We start from the raw sequence: 15,257 nt of genomic DNA, 5'->3' as shown, positions 1-15,257 counted from the left end.
ACACTTTTTTTTTTCTTTCCTTTCTCCCCATCACCAAAATGTGGACACACTCTGGCATCCCACTTGCACCCCTCCTTCTGTGGCCACTTGGAACACAGTTCCTATTTTAGGATGCATTTTCATTTTCCTCTCATTAGTGTGAACTCATTCCTTCCAGTACTCTCTACCTTTCCATTCTTCAATGAGGTATATCAGCAGCATCTTCAGTTTTAAAGTGTCCCTGGCAAGGTGCCCCTCACTTGAAATCAGAAACAGTACAGTGTGGGGAGCCGGAGAATCAGCAACCTCAGGCACAAATGGTCTCCACCAGGTCCTATTTACAATTCTAGGGCTTAACTAACCCAGGTAACTATTGGCCCTACTGTGTGGCTTTGTCACATTTTCAACTACAGAAGGTAACTGTTACAGTTAAGTAACTTATTGCAGACTATAAAGCCTAACACTAGGCTCAGCACAGTATGAAATATATTTTGATTCTTCTCTTGCCTCACAATGTAGGTTATATTAGGGGTTGATACCTCATTGTTAGTTTGGCAAAGGAAGCAGATGTAATAGAGAGCCTTAGCTTGATGTAATCAAATGCACAGGTGAGCAGGCACTACTATGTAACGTGTACTTCATAACTCATTTTCAGAAAACATCTGAATTGTAGTCTGTAAGAACCCATGGGATATACAGGTAAGATTTTGTAAAAGCTTGTAAGTGTAAACAATGGTCTTCCATACTGGTGACTGTTTTCCAGAAACTGGGATTTCAGGACAGTGCAAGAATGCTCTCTTCCTCTTCTTTGGCAGTAAACTGTGAAGATCTGGATGGAGAGTAAAGTGGTCACTTCAGAAGGGCCAGATACAGAGTTCGAGAATACTTCATCTCTCTTTCCTGTTCCATACAGAATATCAAGTCCCTGAGGCAGATTCTCGTGATTCTTGGAGGGAGCAATGGTTTGGTGACTGTTAGGCTGGAGGTCCCAGATGCAGCAGTGCTATCTTTTAAGCCCTAAACAGGAAAAAAAAAAAAAAAAAAAAAAAAAGAGAAGCATTTTAAAATAAGGACTTTGTCATAAAGGGATAACCAGTCACTTACACATAGGAGCCAGCTCTCCAGCAGGCACTGGGAAGGTTCTATGGAAGGCTCCAAACCCTATGTCCCAGCCTTAGAAGGCCATCCATCCCATCTCTCTCCTGACCTTGGCAGTGTCCTCTGAGATGCATTCTCTACTTCCAGCTGATCCTTTGTTTTGCTTTTCTGCCTGTTCCCGGCCAGACTTTCCACTTTAAAGATTTGACATAAAACCTTACAGTGATGGGTGCACACACTTACTGTGTGAGTACAGGCAGGAACATGCCTCAGGATTTGTGTGGAGGTCAGAGGACAACTTTCAGGAAAAGGTTCCACCACAGGCTCTGCAGGTTGAACTCAGGTCACCAGGCTTACACAAAAACTACTTTTACCCACTGAGCTGACTTGCTTACCCCAAACATAACTTCTTGGAGGATAATTTTATAAATATGAAACACTTTTTTTTTAAGATGTTGTGAAAAACATCTTAAGAGCTGATAAGATAGTTCAGTATGTAAAGGTGCTTACCATGCAAGTCTAGAGACCTGAATTCAATCCCTGGAACCAATGTAAGGTGAGGAAGAGAGAAATGACTTCCGAAAGTTGTCCTTTTACCCCCACATGTGCCCCATGGCATACGCTCCCAACATACACACACAATAATAAACTAAACTTTTAAAATCTTAAAAAACAGAGAAAACCATCTTGACAGCGTCAGAAGACAGCTATCACCAAGGCTTGATCTCAATCTGGAAGCAGGCCACACCTCCCTGCAGCTCTCTCTGAAGCTGTGTTGTGAAATGAAACCCCAGTTTATGGTACCTGGCTCCTCCATGCTCCTTGTCATGTAAGTTATAGAGATTTCCATGAGATGTCAAACTTCCCACTTCGTCTGAGACTCCTCAGGGAGACTGCTCCATGGTTTGGTCTGGAGATCAAGGCTGCTCTCCCACCCTAACATCCCTCTCATGATGGTCTCCAATCTCTCTTGCTCTTTGTCTCTCTTACTGAAGCTCCTTTCTGGGCTTTAAAGGGAAGCCTAAGGCCTCATCATGTTTAGATCATACTATTTATTGCATTGTTTCTTGTGCTCTCCCTCCCATCTGGAGGCCTGATCATGGCCCTGAGGCCTTCATTGAAGGGAATTAGCGTCAGCTTCCTCCACGGACCACAGCTGTGGCTTGTTTTATCATGTTTTTAAAAGATAGGACTGGCAACTCTCATTTACCCACTCAAGAAACTTATACAAGAAAAGCTACTTACCTAACATGGGAAATGAATCTTTTATTTCTATTATTATCAACCATCATATTTTAATTGCTTCCTTCACAGTTTTGGTTGCTTTGTTTTGATGACTAGGAGGGAAAATCTTTTTTTTGTTCTTTTTATTTTAATTTTATTATTTTTCTTGAGACAGGGTCTCCCTGTAGCCCCAGCTGGCCTGGAACTCACTATGTACATTAGGCTGGCCTAGATCTCAGAGATCTGCCTGCCTCTTCCCAAGTGCTGGGATTAAAAGTATGCTCCCCCATGCCTGGTGGGAAATTTTCCAAGGTCTACAAAACAGTAGGGTCAAAACTAGTCAACCTATTCTTATGCATATTCATAGCATGACTTCAGGGAAACTATCTAGTCAAACAAAAATTTCTTAAAAGACATCCAGTTTTTGAGGGATACATGCTATCAAAAATCGTACCTTGTCCATTCACTGTGGTAAACTTGTTCATAGGACAGAAATGTTGGGCAGTCTACAAAGAAAAGAGGTTGCTCTGCATGTACAGGTGCTCGGCCATCTTTCCCAGAGCCCGTCCACAGTTCAGAGCTCCTACAGGTGAAATGCAAGCTGTAGATGTACAACTGTGAAATTCTGTGACTAGCTGAGCATGGAGTTGAGGCTGAAACACTGTTCTTCTCTTCAGGTCTCGCTACTAAAGTATACAACTTAGATGGTGCCTACCTACTATTATGGAATTATTGACAAAGTATTTTCACAAGATTTCTGAAAGATGAGCTCAATAACTCAGCTTTGGAAAACAATTTTTAAAAACATTAGGAAGGCAATAGAACATCATTAGCAGTGAGAGGCAATTATTTATAGGAGTTATCTATTTTAAAAGAAATGCTTTTTATTTTGAGAAAGGGTCTTATATAACCCAGGCGTGCCTCCAACTCACTTTGTAACCAAGGATGACCTTGAACTTTTGGTCTTCCTGTCTCTCTCTCCCAAGTGATAGGACTACAAGTTTGTTGCGCCATGCTGAGAATCTAACCCAGAACTTGCATGCTAGGCAAGGACTTCACTGACTGAATTGCATTTCTAGCCCCAAAAGGGCTTTCTTTAGCCATGATTTAGATATATTATGCTAATACTGCATTTATTTACATGAAAGTGTTCATATCAAACATCTGCCTAAAATCAATAGCTTACCATCTTACATGGATTTTAAAATTGAATGTCTAAATGGACTCTGTCTTTATGAAAATCCCTAGAAACATTATTTTTCACCAGAAGTCGTCTATAGAATGTTTAGCACTACCATTTACAGCTCTGGAAGCAATCAGTGACTACTATGAGTGGAGTGGTGGTTGTGAGTGTTCCCACTGCAGAATACTCATGTGAGTGATACAGTTGAGTGTCGCCAGATGTCCAATGGAAGGAACAGGACACAAAGGAATAGACACTGACTGTGTCAAAGCTATACAGGTCAGGACAGTGAATGGGGGTGGGAAGGCAGGGGAGGGCTAAGGAGTGGCTAAGAGACGCTTCCTTCTTACTCTGACACAGCTATGTACCCTCAGTAGAAAAAAAAAAAATCACTGAGCTTATGATTTGATTTGTGCTTTTCCTGCACTAATTTGCATTTTGATAAAAATTAAACTGCTATCAACAAACTCATCTCAGTAGGAAATTTAAAAGAAAGTAAAAAGGGGAGAAAGAAGGCAAAATTGTTAAATGTAAAGAAAAATAAGAGACCAAGTCACCTGGGTTAAGGAACAAAGGGGTCACAGTTCATATCTGTCATGTGACAAGCCTGCGGGATCCAGGAGAAAGAACCACACTACAGCTGCCAGCCCAGGGTTGAAAAAGAGGTCATTCCAACAGGATGCAGCAGGAGGCCCAAGGCAATGTTATAAATGAAACAAATCCTCAGAGACACTCCACAACCCACCAAAATATCTTCCATAATTCATGAAGGTGATAGCACTCTCTTCCCCCAAATAGTGACTGATTTAGAAAGTCAATCTCTCTTGACCCTGAATATGAAATATATGCCTACCACTTTTATTTCCCTGCTTTTAATTTGGGAAAGTTATTAATTCTGACTTGTTTCACAATGACTAGGCTACAATAACCAGTGCCTCTTGGATAGCTGACAACTTGCAGCCATCAACACCAAACCCACCTTCTTATCACTACTTTTCATTTCTCTCCACTCCACCAGGTCCCTTCACCACGGCAAACACCACTAATGTAATTCAGAGTGAGTCTGGAAAAAGGAAAAACAGGCTCCAGTAGAAGACCCCATCTCAAGGGTGTAAGATGAAGAGTGACAGAACAGTCACCACACACAGGCACAGGTAAACACAACCCTACATACGTATATACCACACAACAGCACAGAGAATCTATTTTTTAAAAGACTAAGCTTTCAGCTGGGGATGTATTGGTACACTGCTTGCATGCAGAAAGCCCTGGGTTTGATCCTCAGTGCCTGTATGTGTGGTGGCAAATACCTGTAAATTCAAGATTTATGTGGTAGAGGCAAGAGAATCAGAAGTTCAAGGTCAAACTCAGCCACTTACTAATGGGTTTGGAGGCCAGCCTGGGCTACATGAGACCTCGTCTCAAAGTAAAAACAGGCTAAACTTTCAAGCCTTGAGAGGAACACAGCAGAAAGTACTTTGAGATTGACTGCCCTCTGCTGATCAACAGGCAGAACTTGTGAAGCAACAGGCTTCTTACATTCATCACCTTCAGTTTATCTCAAAGAATTCTATTATAGTGTTTGCCTCTGCCCAACCGTTTTAAAGAAGTAAAAAGACTTGGGACACCGACAAACAGGCTTTGAGGTCTAATTCTAGTACTGTAATTATGACAGCTACTAAGAAAATAGACCAATTGCCACATGCTAATAATCAACCCTTGTCCCGTTTAATTTTCTAGCAAAGCCTCCAATAGCTATCGCAAATTCAACATGTTTTGAATTGTCATTCCCTCCCTTCCTCCTCTTCACTTTATTTCACGGAATGTGAATGCATTTACACATAATGTCCAAGCCAGTACACTAGGCGAGAGTCTCAGCCTCTCCTTCCACTGTGGTCCATCTACCACACTTCAATCCCACCTCCTTAACACTCCTACAGATCACTTCTGTCAGCATTTTCACTTTTATTATCTTCTACCTACTACCTGAATAATCTTTTTTAAAAAATCTATTTCTTCTGTTCCTATTGCTTATGATACAGTGTGACTGTTCTAAAATAATAATCTGACACTATTCCTTCTTTAAAATGCTCCAATGGCTAAAAACCTATAGAAGCAAGTCCGAACACCCAAATGCATGGCATCAACAGACTTCTAGAACCACAATAAAGCCAGTCTCATCTTCGCTCCTTTATTCCCATTATAAACTACTGACCGTGGAAGTACTTCCTCTCCAATGTAGCCAGTTAACTGCCGACAGCACACTCTTTCAGGAGTGGCATTCTCCAGTTCATCTGTCCTGTTCTCCAATCCCATCACCGGAATGCCAAGGACAAAAAGTTATACTTCCCCAATGTCACAGGCACCAGCTTGCGTCAGGTCTGGACTAGGCACAAGCCCTTTGCACTTTCCTAGTGTTCTCTTACTACCATGGCATGTCTGCAGTGCAATGTAATCATCTAACCTGTCACTCACTACAGAGGAAGATTTTGTGCCTGTGAATATTTTGCAGTCACTGAGGTAGTAGCCAATCTGTCTGCAGGATGGCCCTGGGTCTAGTGTCACACAAAAGTGTAACTGGTATGAATGTATAATGAAAACCAAGCCACATTACAGTCCTTGGCCCTTCTCATTCAAAATTATGTTATCATTCTTAGCACTAAACGAGGTCATTCTGGAAGGAAAACATAAAACCTTTGATGGTTTGTTTATAAGTACTACCCAGCCCTCTAATAACTTTTTTTTTTTTTTAAATATCTACATATTGAGTTCCAGGCCAGCTGGGGCTACAGGGAGACCCTGTCTCAAAAAGACCAAAAAAAAAAAAAAAAATTTCTACTTAATCTCACCAAGCTACCATTAGATTAAATTTACTCAAAATAATGGTCTTTTTTCTTTGCCAATTTAATCTAGTGAGAAAGTGTTTCAGCTCACTAAGTAATGCATCACGTAAGAACAGTCAATTTACATCAAGTATGAAAGGCAGTGACTTGACTGCCTCCTGTGGCCAAGCTGAAAAAATACAAGTTAGGACTTCCCTACTTATTAAAATGCTTGCAAGTTTTCTGAAAACTTAAGTAAACTACCTCCAGATCCCAATTTTACCTATTTGTGTTAAACTTCTTCAAAAGACTTACAAGTAAACATCAAAAGTAAGCTTTAGGCTTATACTTGAAAAATTTTCAGTACTTAGAAAGTCCACATCACTAAGAGCTGTTGTACTGCACAACTAAAGGTGGGTTTGTCACTAACTTTAAATGTACTAACAGTAGCCCTATTTAGAGTTGATAAGCTGCATACAGGATAGAAAATGTGACTAGAAAGATACAAGCTTAGAGCAAACAAATGGAAGAGCACTAGAAATGGTGCTCTTCTGGTCATAAATAGATTCTTTACAAGATCTATGGCCAGGCAACAACAATGTATTATGGAGATGGGAACGCCAGCATTACCACACAGAACATGAGCATATGTGACAGTTTGGAAGGCCCTTATATATTAAATGGTATTAATTCAAGGTTGCAAACAAAGATACATATATTTAAACAGATATAGTAGCCACTAAAAAAAATAAAGGGCTTCAGAGCTACGCAGGCCCTGAAGGAGCAATTCTGCTACAAAACTCTTAGGTTGTTGGGGTTTATCATCATCAGTAGCATCAAAAAATGATACATATATGTTAAGTGTAATGGGAGACAGGATAGACCTATGGGAAAGCTCCACAAAGAAATGAATGATAATAAAACTAAATGAAGTTATGTGATACTCATGGGTTAGAAGCCCCAATACTGTTAAGACACTTACTCCCCAGAAAAATAAACATTTTTATAATACTGACAAGATGAGCCCAAAATTAGTGTAAAATGCATATAGGCATATGGCTCATATAAAAATATCTGGAATACTGTAACAACAACAAAAAAACTTTAAAAAGGAAAAAAGCTGGAAGGGCGATACTAGTTGATTTCAAATCAACTAATAAAGAACAACTGGAATACAGTAATAAATATAGAAATTTTCCAACAGAAAAGAATACATATGTACTCATATATATCCATTAACTTCTGGCACTGTAACAGTATGAGATAAACAACTAATACAGACCAAGGGCTTGTTTTGCCTGTCAGTTTCAGGGAATCCCATCCATGATTAGTTGGACTGGTTAATCTGACCCTACAACAAGGCAGCACATTATGCCAGCAGCATATGGTGGAACATAAACCCCTTGTGATCAGGGAGCGAGAAATGGAGGGGCCAGGGTCTCATAATCCTCTTCAAGTCACACCATTAATGATCTAAGGACCACTTATTAGGACCCTTCTCCCAAAGGCTCGGGGTACCAAGTTTGTACAAACGGATCTCTGGGATACATTCAAACTATAGTTAATATGCTAAAATGATTTTTAGCATAAGCCATGTGGTAATGAATGCCAGGCAGTGGGAAAACCTTTCCAATAAGCAGGGTAAAGATTATGCACAGCTAACACTAGACAAATTATATCAAGATAGATCGAAGACCTAAGGGAAAGTTAAAACCATAAAGCTTCTAAAAGGGAAAGAAACCTAACAATAATAACGTATTATAGAGAAATTTTGCAAGCATGGGGCAAAGATTCTTCTTTTAGTATATAAAAAGCACTAATCATACAAATGCAAAGTAGACTTTATCATAATTAAAACTTATTTTTTCCAAAACACCAAAATGAAAATACATCAAAAGAATGTTAAATATTTTTTAAAAAGTGTTGGAAAATACTTCGAAGTTCCTTAGAAAGTTAAGGGAACACATATCCTATGATCCAATACTTGCATTAAGTATTTACCTAAGAAAAATGAAAATATTTCCACAGAATTCCTTTTACAAGGATGTCCATACAAACTTTATACTATGCAAAAACTATAAATGAACCAAGTGTCAGATAAACAAACTTTAGTCTTTAAACACTAAAAGGAATGTACTACTAAAATGGATAGTATAAATAAATCTCACTATGCCATGACTTCCAATGATACACAATTCTGAAACAGGCAAAATTAAGCTATGGAAATAGAAATTAAGCCAGTGGGGACTGGAGAGATCGGTCAATGGTTCAGAGTAGATACTGCTCTTGCAGGGGACTTGCATTTGGTTCCCAACACTCATCCACCACCTTCTTCTGGCCTCCTCAACACCTGCACTCACATGTGCACATATGCATACACACAGACACACTCATACACATTTTATTAAAAAATAAATAAGCTGGGTGTGGTAGTACAATGCCTTTAATACCAGCATTCATGAGGAGAGGCAGGCATATCTCTGTGAGATTTGAGGCCAGCCTGGTATACACAGTGAGTTCCAGGCAAGCTGGGGTTATAGGAAAAAGAGAAAAGCTTGGCGTGGTGGTGCACACCTTTAATCCCAGCACTCAGGAGGCAGAGGCAGGAGGATCTCTGTGAGTTCGAGGCCAGCCTGGTCTACATAGTAAGTTCCAGGACAGCTGGGGCTACAGGGAAACCCTGTTTCAAAAAGACCAAGAATAAATAAATTAAATAAATAAATAAATAATAAACAAACAAACCAACTAACCAATGATTGCAAAGGGCGTTGAGATTTGCAAAAAGATAGTATGATGAAACTTTCTGGAGGGTCATAAAACTCTTTGCTATCTTGACTTAAAAACCAATGCACACTTCATATAAATTACACCTCAAAACAAAAAAAGTTCATTTGAATTTTTAACTTAAAGCTGGGATTTCAAAGTTATCTTGTCAAGACATCCCCAATAAAACACAGTAACTCAACTCTATGGCATGGCAAAGTCCAAGAAATTTGTGGTGTTAGAATTTTACACTCATAAATATAAAAAAAAAAGGTGTTTATTCCAACACCTACACAGAAAGCTTATAAATTAAGCTATCTGGAAGATGTGCTAACATCCTAGAATATGGGCTGGGGCTAGAGCTCAGCTGGTAGAAAGCTTTCCTATCATACACAGATCCCTGGGTTTGGTCCCCACCACTGCATAAAATCAGACATAGTGACACACACCTGTAATCCTAGTCTGTGATCCTAGCACTCAAAAGGGAGGGGCAGGAGGACTCTAAACTTCAAGGTCATCCTCCTACAAAGAAAACTGGAGACCAGCCTGGGCTACATGAGACTCTCTCTCAAAAAAAGAAAAGGGGTTGGAGAGATGGCTCAGCAGTTAAGAGCACTGACTGCTCTTGCCAAGGACCTGGGTTCGATTTCCAGCGCCCACATGGTAACTAACAACAACATGGTAACTAACATAACTGCAATTCCAGGGAATCCTAGGCACTCTTCTGGCCTCTGTTGTCATTGCATGACGTGGGTGCACTTACAATACATGCAAACAATACACCAACACACGTAAAATAAAAAGTTTTTTTAAAAAAAGAAAATTCTAGAATATGGCTACTCCTTCAAGTAGTATTAAGAAATTCAGTTATCTGTGCTAGCAGTGTACATCTCAAGCGAGTTACAGTGTCACAGTGTCAAAACGACATTCAGAGTCATGGTGTCAAAAGAAAACACCACACATTTCTAAACATTCCACAGGAGAAAGTACTGCCCCAGTGGAGCATAGCTAAAGGCTTATGCAAGCAGCATTAAAAAATCATCCAATTAATAGATTTAATCTACCTTACCCTTCTATTTCTGCAACTGACTTAACCAGCATTAGTTACTAAATCTCCAAGGGGGGAAAGTATATGCTTTTATTTGCTATGTATAAGACTCACTTAAGCAAATGTAGAACACAGATTTTGTTGACATTTCTAATTAGGGAAACCAAATACAACCAGTGAAAGCAATGAACTATGACACATAAGAAATACCATTAGGAATCAAATTACTGAGTGGAGTGATAAATCTGTAAGATGACCTGCCATGGAAAGACCTTATGAATGACCCATTTATGTGTAACACTGCCTTAAACCACACAAATATACACATGGCATTCCCACAGTGCCCTCTATGGCAGTACTCGGCAAATAAATAAAAACCCTGCATAATGCATTATAAACTAAATGAAGCAGAAATTGCCTTCCTTACAGTCCCCAGTTTGGGGAGGTTCTGCAACCTCTAGGAAATGAGGTGAGACCTGGCTGGAAAAAGTGGGACCCTGAGGGCCAACCTTTAGTTACAGCCTGTCCTGATTCTTGCCCTAGTTTCTGCTTCCTGGTTGGCACCATACACTCTGCCACCATGAGCCAATCTGGCATGCCTTCCCTACCATGATGGACTCCAATCCTCTGAAACGCTGAGCAAAAATAAATTCTTCCTCTCCTAAATAGTTTTTATCAGGTATCCAACCTGTCACAACAATTTAAAAATGTGTATGTGTTTGTGTGCATGTTCATTGACTGGAATTTTTAATATTATTAATATTTCAATACTATTCAAATTAATCTACATAAAGTGTAATTCCTGTCAAAATACCACTCACCTTTTTGGCAGAAATTATCAGTCTGATTCTAAAACACATATAGAAATGTAAAAGGCCCATATTAGCCAAAACACTTGAAAATAACAACTTGTCCCTTCTGTAGATTTTTTAACTTTATCCATTTTAATTAATTAATTTTTTTAAAAATTTTATGTGTAAGCGTGTATTGCCTGCGTGTAGGTTAAGTGCAATGCCGGTGGAGGTCAGGAGAGGCTGTCAGATCTCCTGGGATTCGAGTTACAGACAGTTGTTAGCTGCCATGTGGGTGTTGGGATTCGAACCTGGGTCTTCTGCAAGAAAAACCAGTGTTCTTAACCACTGAGCCATCTCTCCAGCCCCTATTTATTTTTATTTTATGTGTCTGAGTGTTTTGCTGCCATGTATTCTAAGTGCACCAGTGCATGCAATGCCATGGAGGAAAGAAAAGGGTGTTGGATGCCCTGAAACTGAAGTTGTGGACAGCCCAGGTCCTCTGCAAGAGCAACAGAGCTCTTAACCAATGAGCCATCTCTTCAGTCCGCCCCCCCCTGTGGAATTCTTACAAAAAAACTTATGAGTAAGTCTAACGCCATTAGAAGTTACTACAAGGACTGGAGAGATGGCTCAGCGGTGCTCTTGAAGAGGACCTGGGTTTGATTCCCAGCACCCACATGGCAGCTAACAACCATCTATAACTCCAGTTCCGGGGGATCCAATGCCTTCTTCTGACCTCCAAGGGCATTCCACAACATGGGTGCACTTGCAGACAATACACTCATACACATGAAATAAAAAGAGTAAATAAATATTTTTTTTAAAAAAGAAGTTACTACTACAAATATATTTAAGGTAGATTCACTATTTTTCATGGAAATCCCTTTAAAAAAAAAAACTGTTAACATTAATTGAAAATCTGAGCATCGAATTTGGGCAAATAGCACAGAGAAATTAACTGTCAATTAAATTATGGAAAGGCATACTACTTAGTAATGTTCTAATAAATGTTGTTTGTTGTTAAGTAGTACTCACCTATTATTCTGGGAAGCCCTCTAAAACCTGACAGATACCTATTATAGGTAATCTTATATAATCAAGTAATTCCAACTTTAAAAGTCACTAAGTAGTTTGCTCCTTCTACCATGTAGGTCCTGGGAACTGACAGCAAGGGCCTTTATCCACTGAGCCATTTCTGCTTTTTTTCTGTGTGTGTGTGGGGGGAGCTCTTTTTGAGACAAGCATTCCCTGTAGCTCCAGCTGGCCTGGAACTCACTGTGTAGAACAGACAGGACTCAATCTCACAGAGATCCACCTACATCTGCCGCCCCAGTGCCAGAATTAAAGGTGTACGCTATCAGGCCCAGCTTCCACTAGCTTTAAAAAATAAAGTAAAATAAAAGAATTTTTTTAAAAATTGTATTTCCAATTCTGTTTCTGAAATAAAAAAAGTAAAGCCATGGCTAAAATTTTTAATTATAAAAAGGACCACACATTATACTAGAAGCTAAGCATATACCACAAGAGATGGGAATATTATGAAATAAAATGTGTAATACCATACATTATATCATTACAATAAAAAGATGAGATTTCTTAGGAATGACTAGCTAAATGTGAGGCAGTGCTGAGAAGTTCACAGTACCCATTTCATAGCATCTGTTCACCTCCCATCATAATGTTCAACTTCTCATTCTTTCCCTCAAAGTGTTAAAACATTAAGAGACCCTACACAGCTGGAAATTCAATTTGAGCTGTAACTCAAACCCCTATAGGATTAGACTTTGGATTTGGTTTCAAGAAATCTATGCCTTTGGCTATTTAAGAGATAAAAGTTTCTTTTAGGGCAATCAGAGGCTTTAACCTCCTTCTGTGGTTTCTAAGCCATTCAAAAGAAAGAATGGCTACTACCTGTAACCTCTCGAGGAACTAAAGATGAATCTGAACTTTCATGTCAATAATTTTCTAGTTAAACGACTTATATACATTTGAAGAATCAGTGAGCAACTGACTCTGTGGCACTCTGCCTCATGTGGTACTCTGACCCAGTACAGACATATCAAAGGGTGAGAGTCTCCACAGAACCCTCTCCAGCACCGTCAGTGCTTTTCTGGAGACAACATCTAGCTTCTCAGACTTCCCTCATATAGTTGAGAGCAGGAAATTGCTGCTGAATGCTCACACTTATGTATGAAGCCAGGTACATCAGTATTGGGTAAGGAAAGCTGGCTTTCACTTTCCAAAAAGAGCATTCCAGAAAAGCAAAGGAACAACAGAAAGGAGAGGTGAAGACTGCTGCAACGAGGAACAGAAAGGAAGGGCTGTCTGCCGCAGAGCAACTCTTCATTAAGTGCCCGCAACATGCTAAAGCTCCCGGGTGGAATGCTGAGTCACAAGGAATAAGGAGGCGCTATCTGGGCCATTATGACACTAGGAACCTGAAACGTACCTAAAATACAATACACTTTATTACTCTTACATTAATTTAGCACTGATTCATGAGTAACTTGTGATTTTTCTTCAAATTCAGTTTATTTCTTTAAAAGGAGCTTTCTTTCCTATAGAACTTGAAAAGTGGTACACTGTTAGAACCTAAGGCCTGCCTCTTTAGGACAGTGGTCATTCTTTAAGAAGCCAGATCCAAAATCTGAGATCAGACCAAGCTTCCTGCAGCTCTCCCGGGGCAGAGGTAGAAGCTGCTTTCGTATGTAGTCTAACAGGTCCCCTGGTTTAGAGTGCTAACCAGTACCTTGTTCTTCCATGCTTTTTGTCCCACACACTATGCTGAGCTAAATTTTATGTGAAGCTTCCTGGCAGCCTCTCAAAACTTATAAAAAGTATGATATTTCCTTTGTTCTGGGGATTGCTCTAGGAATTCACTCTGAAGGCATTTCTCTGTCCTCCACCCCCAATCCTTCTCATGGAGACTAGCTCTATTTTCCCATATTTCTCCTATTCTAACTCATAAACTTATAAAGAAAATAGTCTTTAATTTCAAAATAAATATTATACTAAAATATCACCAGTTGATTGAAGAAACTGGTATTTTTATTTTTTGATTCAAGATCACATTATTTAAAAGTTTGACAACCACCTCTGGACTGGAAAGATGGCTCAGTGGTTAAGAGCATTGTCTGCTCTAGCACAGGACTAGGTTCAATTTCCAGCACCCATATGGTGGCTAACAACCATCCGTAACTCCAGTTCTAGGGTTCTGACTGCCCCTTTCTGACCTCTGCAGGCACTGCAAGACAAAGATAAGTATATCTTTACATGCAGGCAATTCTCTCTCTCTCTCTCTCTCTCTCTCTCTCTCTCTCTCTCTCTCTCTCTCAATAAAATATTAAAAGGCTAACAGCCACCTAAGCTTAAAGTCCATTATTAAATAACAAGAGAAACTGTCTATATTTGAGTTATTAAAACTGAGTAGATACCAACTGAGTAGAAAATGTTTAGACCCAAGTTAGATGTTTTTAATGTGAAAATTAATGTTTTGGCATTTTAATGCTGACAGTTTTTCCTTTACATAACATGATGCCACCTTGACCTTTACCCCATAGTCATAGCAACCAGAACAGGGCAATGCGGTGACAGCAGGTCTTAATGGTAATACTAATAGAGCTACTGACCACCCTTTGATGGGGAAGCTGGGATAACCTCATATGGAATTCCAGCTATTACTCCCTCCCCCAGTTGCAAATGATCTTGGGAGATAACTAGATTATATAGGAAGTGCAAGGTTAACTAAAAGTGACTCCATGATGCATATCTAGGAGGCTGAGGTGATACTGCTGTTTTAGGTTCAACCATACACCTATAAGTAACCCCTCACCAATCCTGTGTAAGCAAGTCCAATAAACTCATTGATCTTGTCCAGCTGGAGGTTGGTCTATCACTGTTGCCCAACAGTGAACAGACATTTATTTGTGTGTCTTTAAGAAAAGTTAACGCAATCCAGAAAAATCATATAAACTGACTTCACACCAGAACACAAGAAGCACATTCATTCCCTGAAGACGTGAAGACACAATGAATGAAAAAGACTCACGCATATCTGGAGACCTGAGTTCCATCCCCAGAACCCATGTAAAAGTAGAAAGAGCCAGCTCCACAAAGTTATCTTCTGACCTTGACAGGTATGCTGAGACATGCATAACACACACACACACACACACACACACAAATACATTTAAAAATAAATCTAGCCAGGCATGGTGGCGCACGCCTTTAATCCCAGCACTCAGGAGGCAGAGGCAGATGCAGATGGATCTCTGTGAGTTCAAGGCCAGCCTGGTCTACATAGTGAGTTCCAGGACAGCTGGGGCTACAGGGAAACCCTGTCTCAA

General features: G+C 39.8%; 1 protein-coding gene across 1 annotated transcript in view; it reads right to left on the bottom strand.

Annotated features, from left to right (window-relative positions):
* Window positions 1-21: 21 nt before the first annotated feature.
* Window positions 22-15,257, bottom strand: part of Taf4b (TATA-box binding protein associated factor 4b) — a 93,413-nt gene continuing 78,177 nt past the window's right edge. Inside the window, exon 14 of the mRNA XM_017801803.2 lies at window positions 22-996. Coding sequence (XP_017657292.1) covers window positions 829-996 — 168 coding nt within the window. The 3' untranslated portion in view covers window positions 22-828. The remainder of the gene's footprint in view (window positions 997-15,257) is intronic.

The sequence above is a fragment of the Nannospalax galili genome, unplaced genomic scaffold, assembly GCF_000622305.1.
Source record: "Nannospalax galili isolate Female #2095 unplaced genomic scaffold, S.galili_v1.0 scaffold162, whole genome shotgun sequence".
NCBI lineage: Eukaryota > Metazoa > Chordata > Mammalia > Rodentia > Spalacidae > Nannospalax > Nannospalax galili.
Note: the sequence above shows the minus strand (reverse complement) of the source record. Positions and strands in the feature narration are given on the sequence as shown.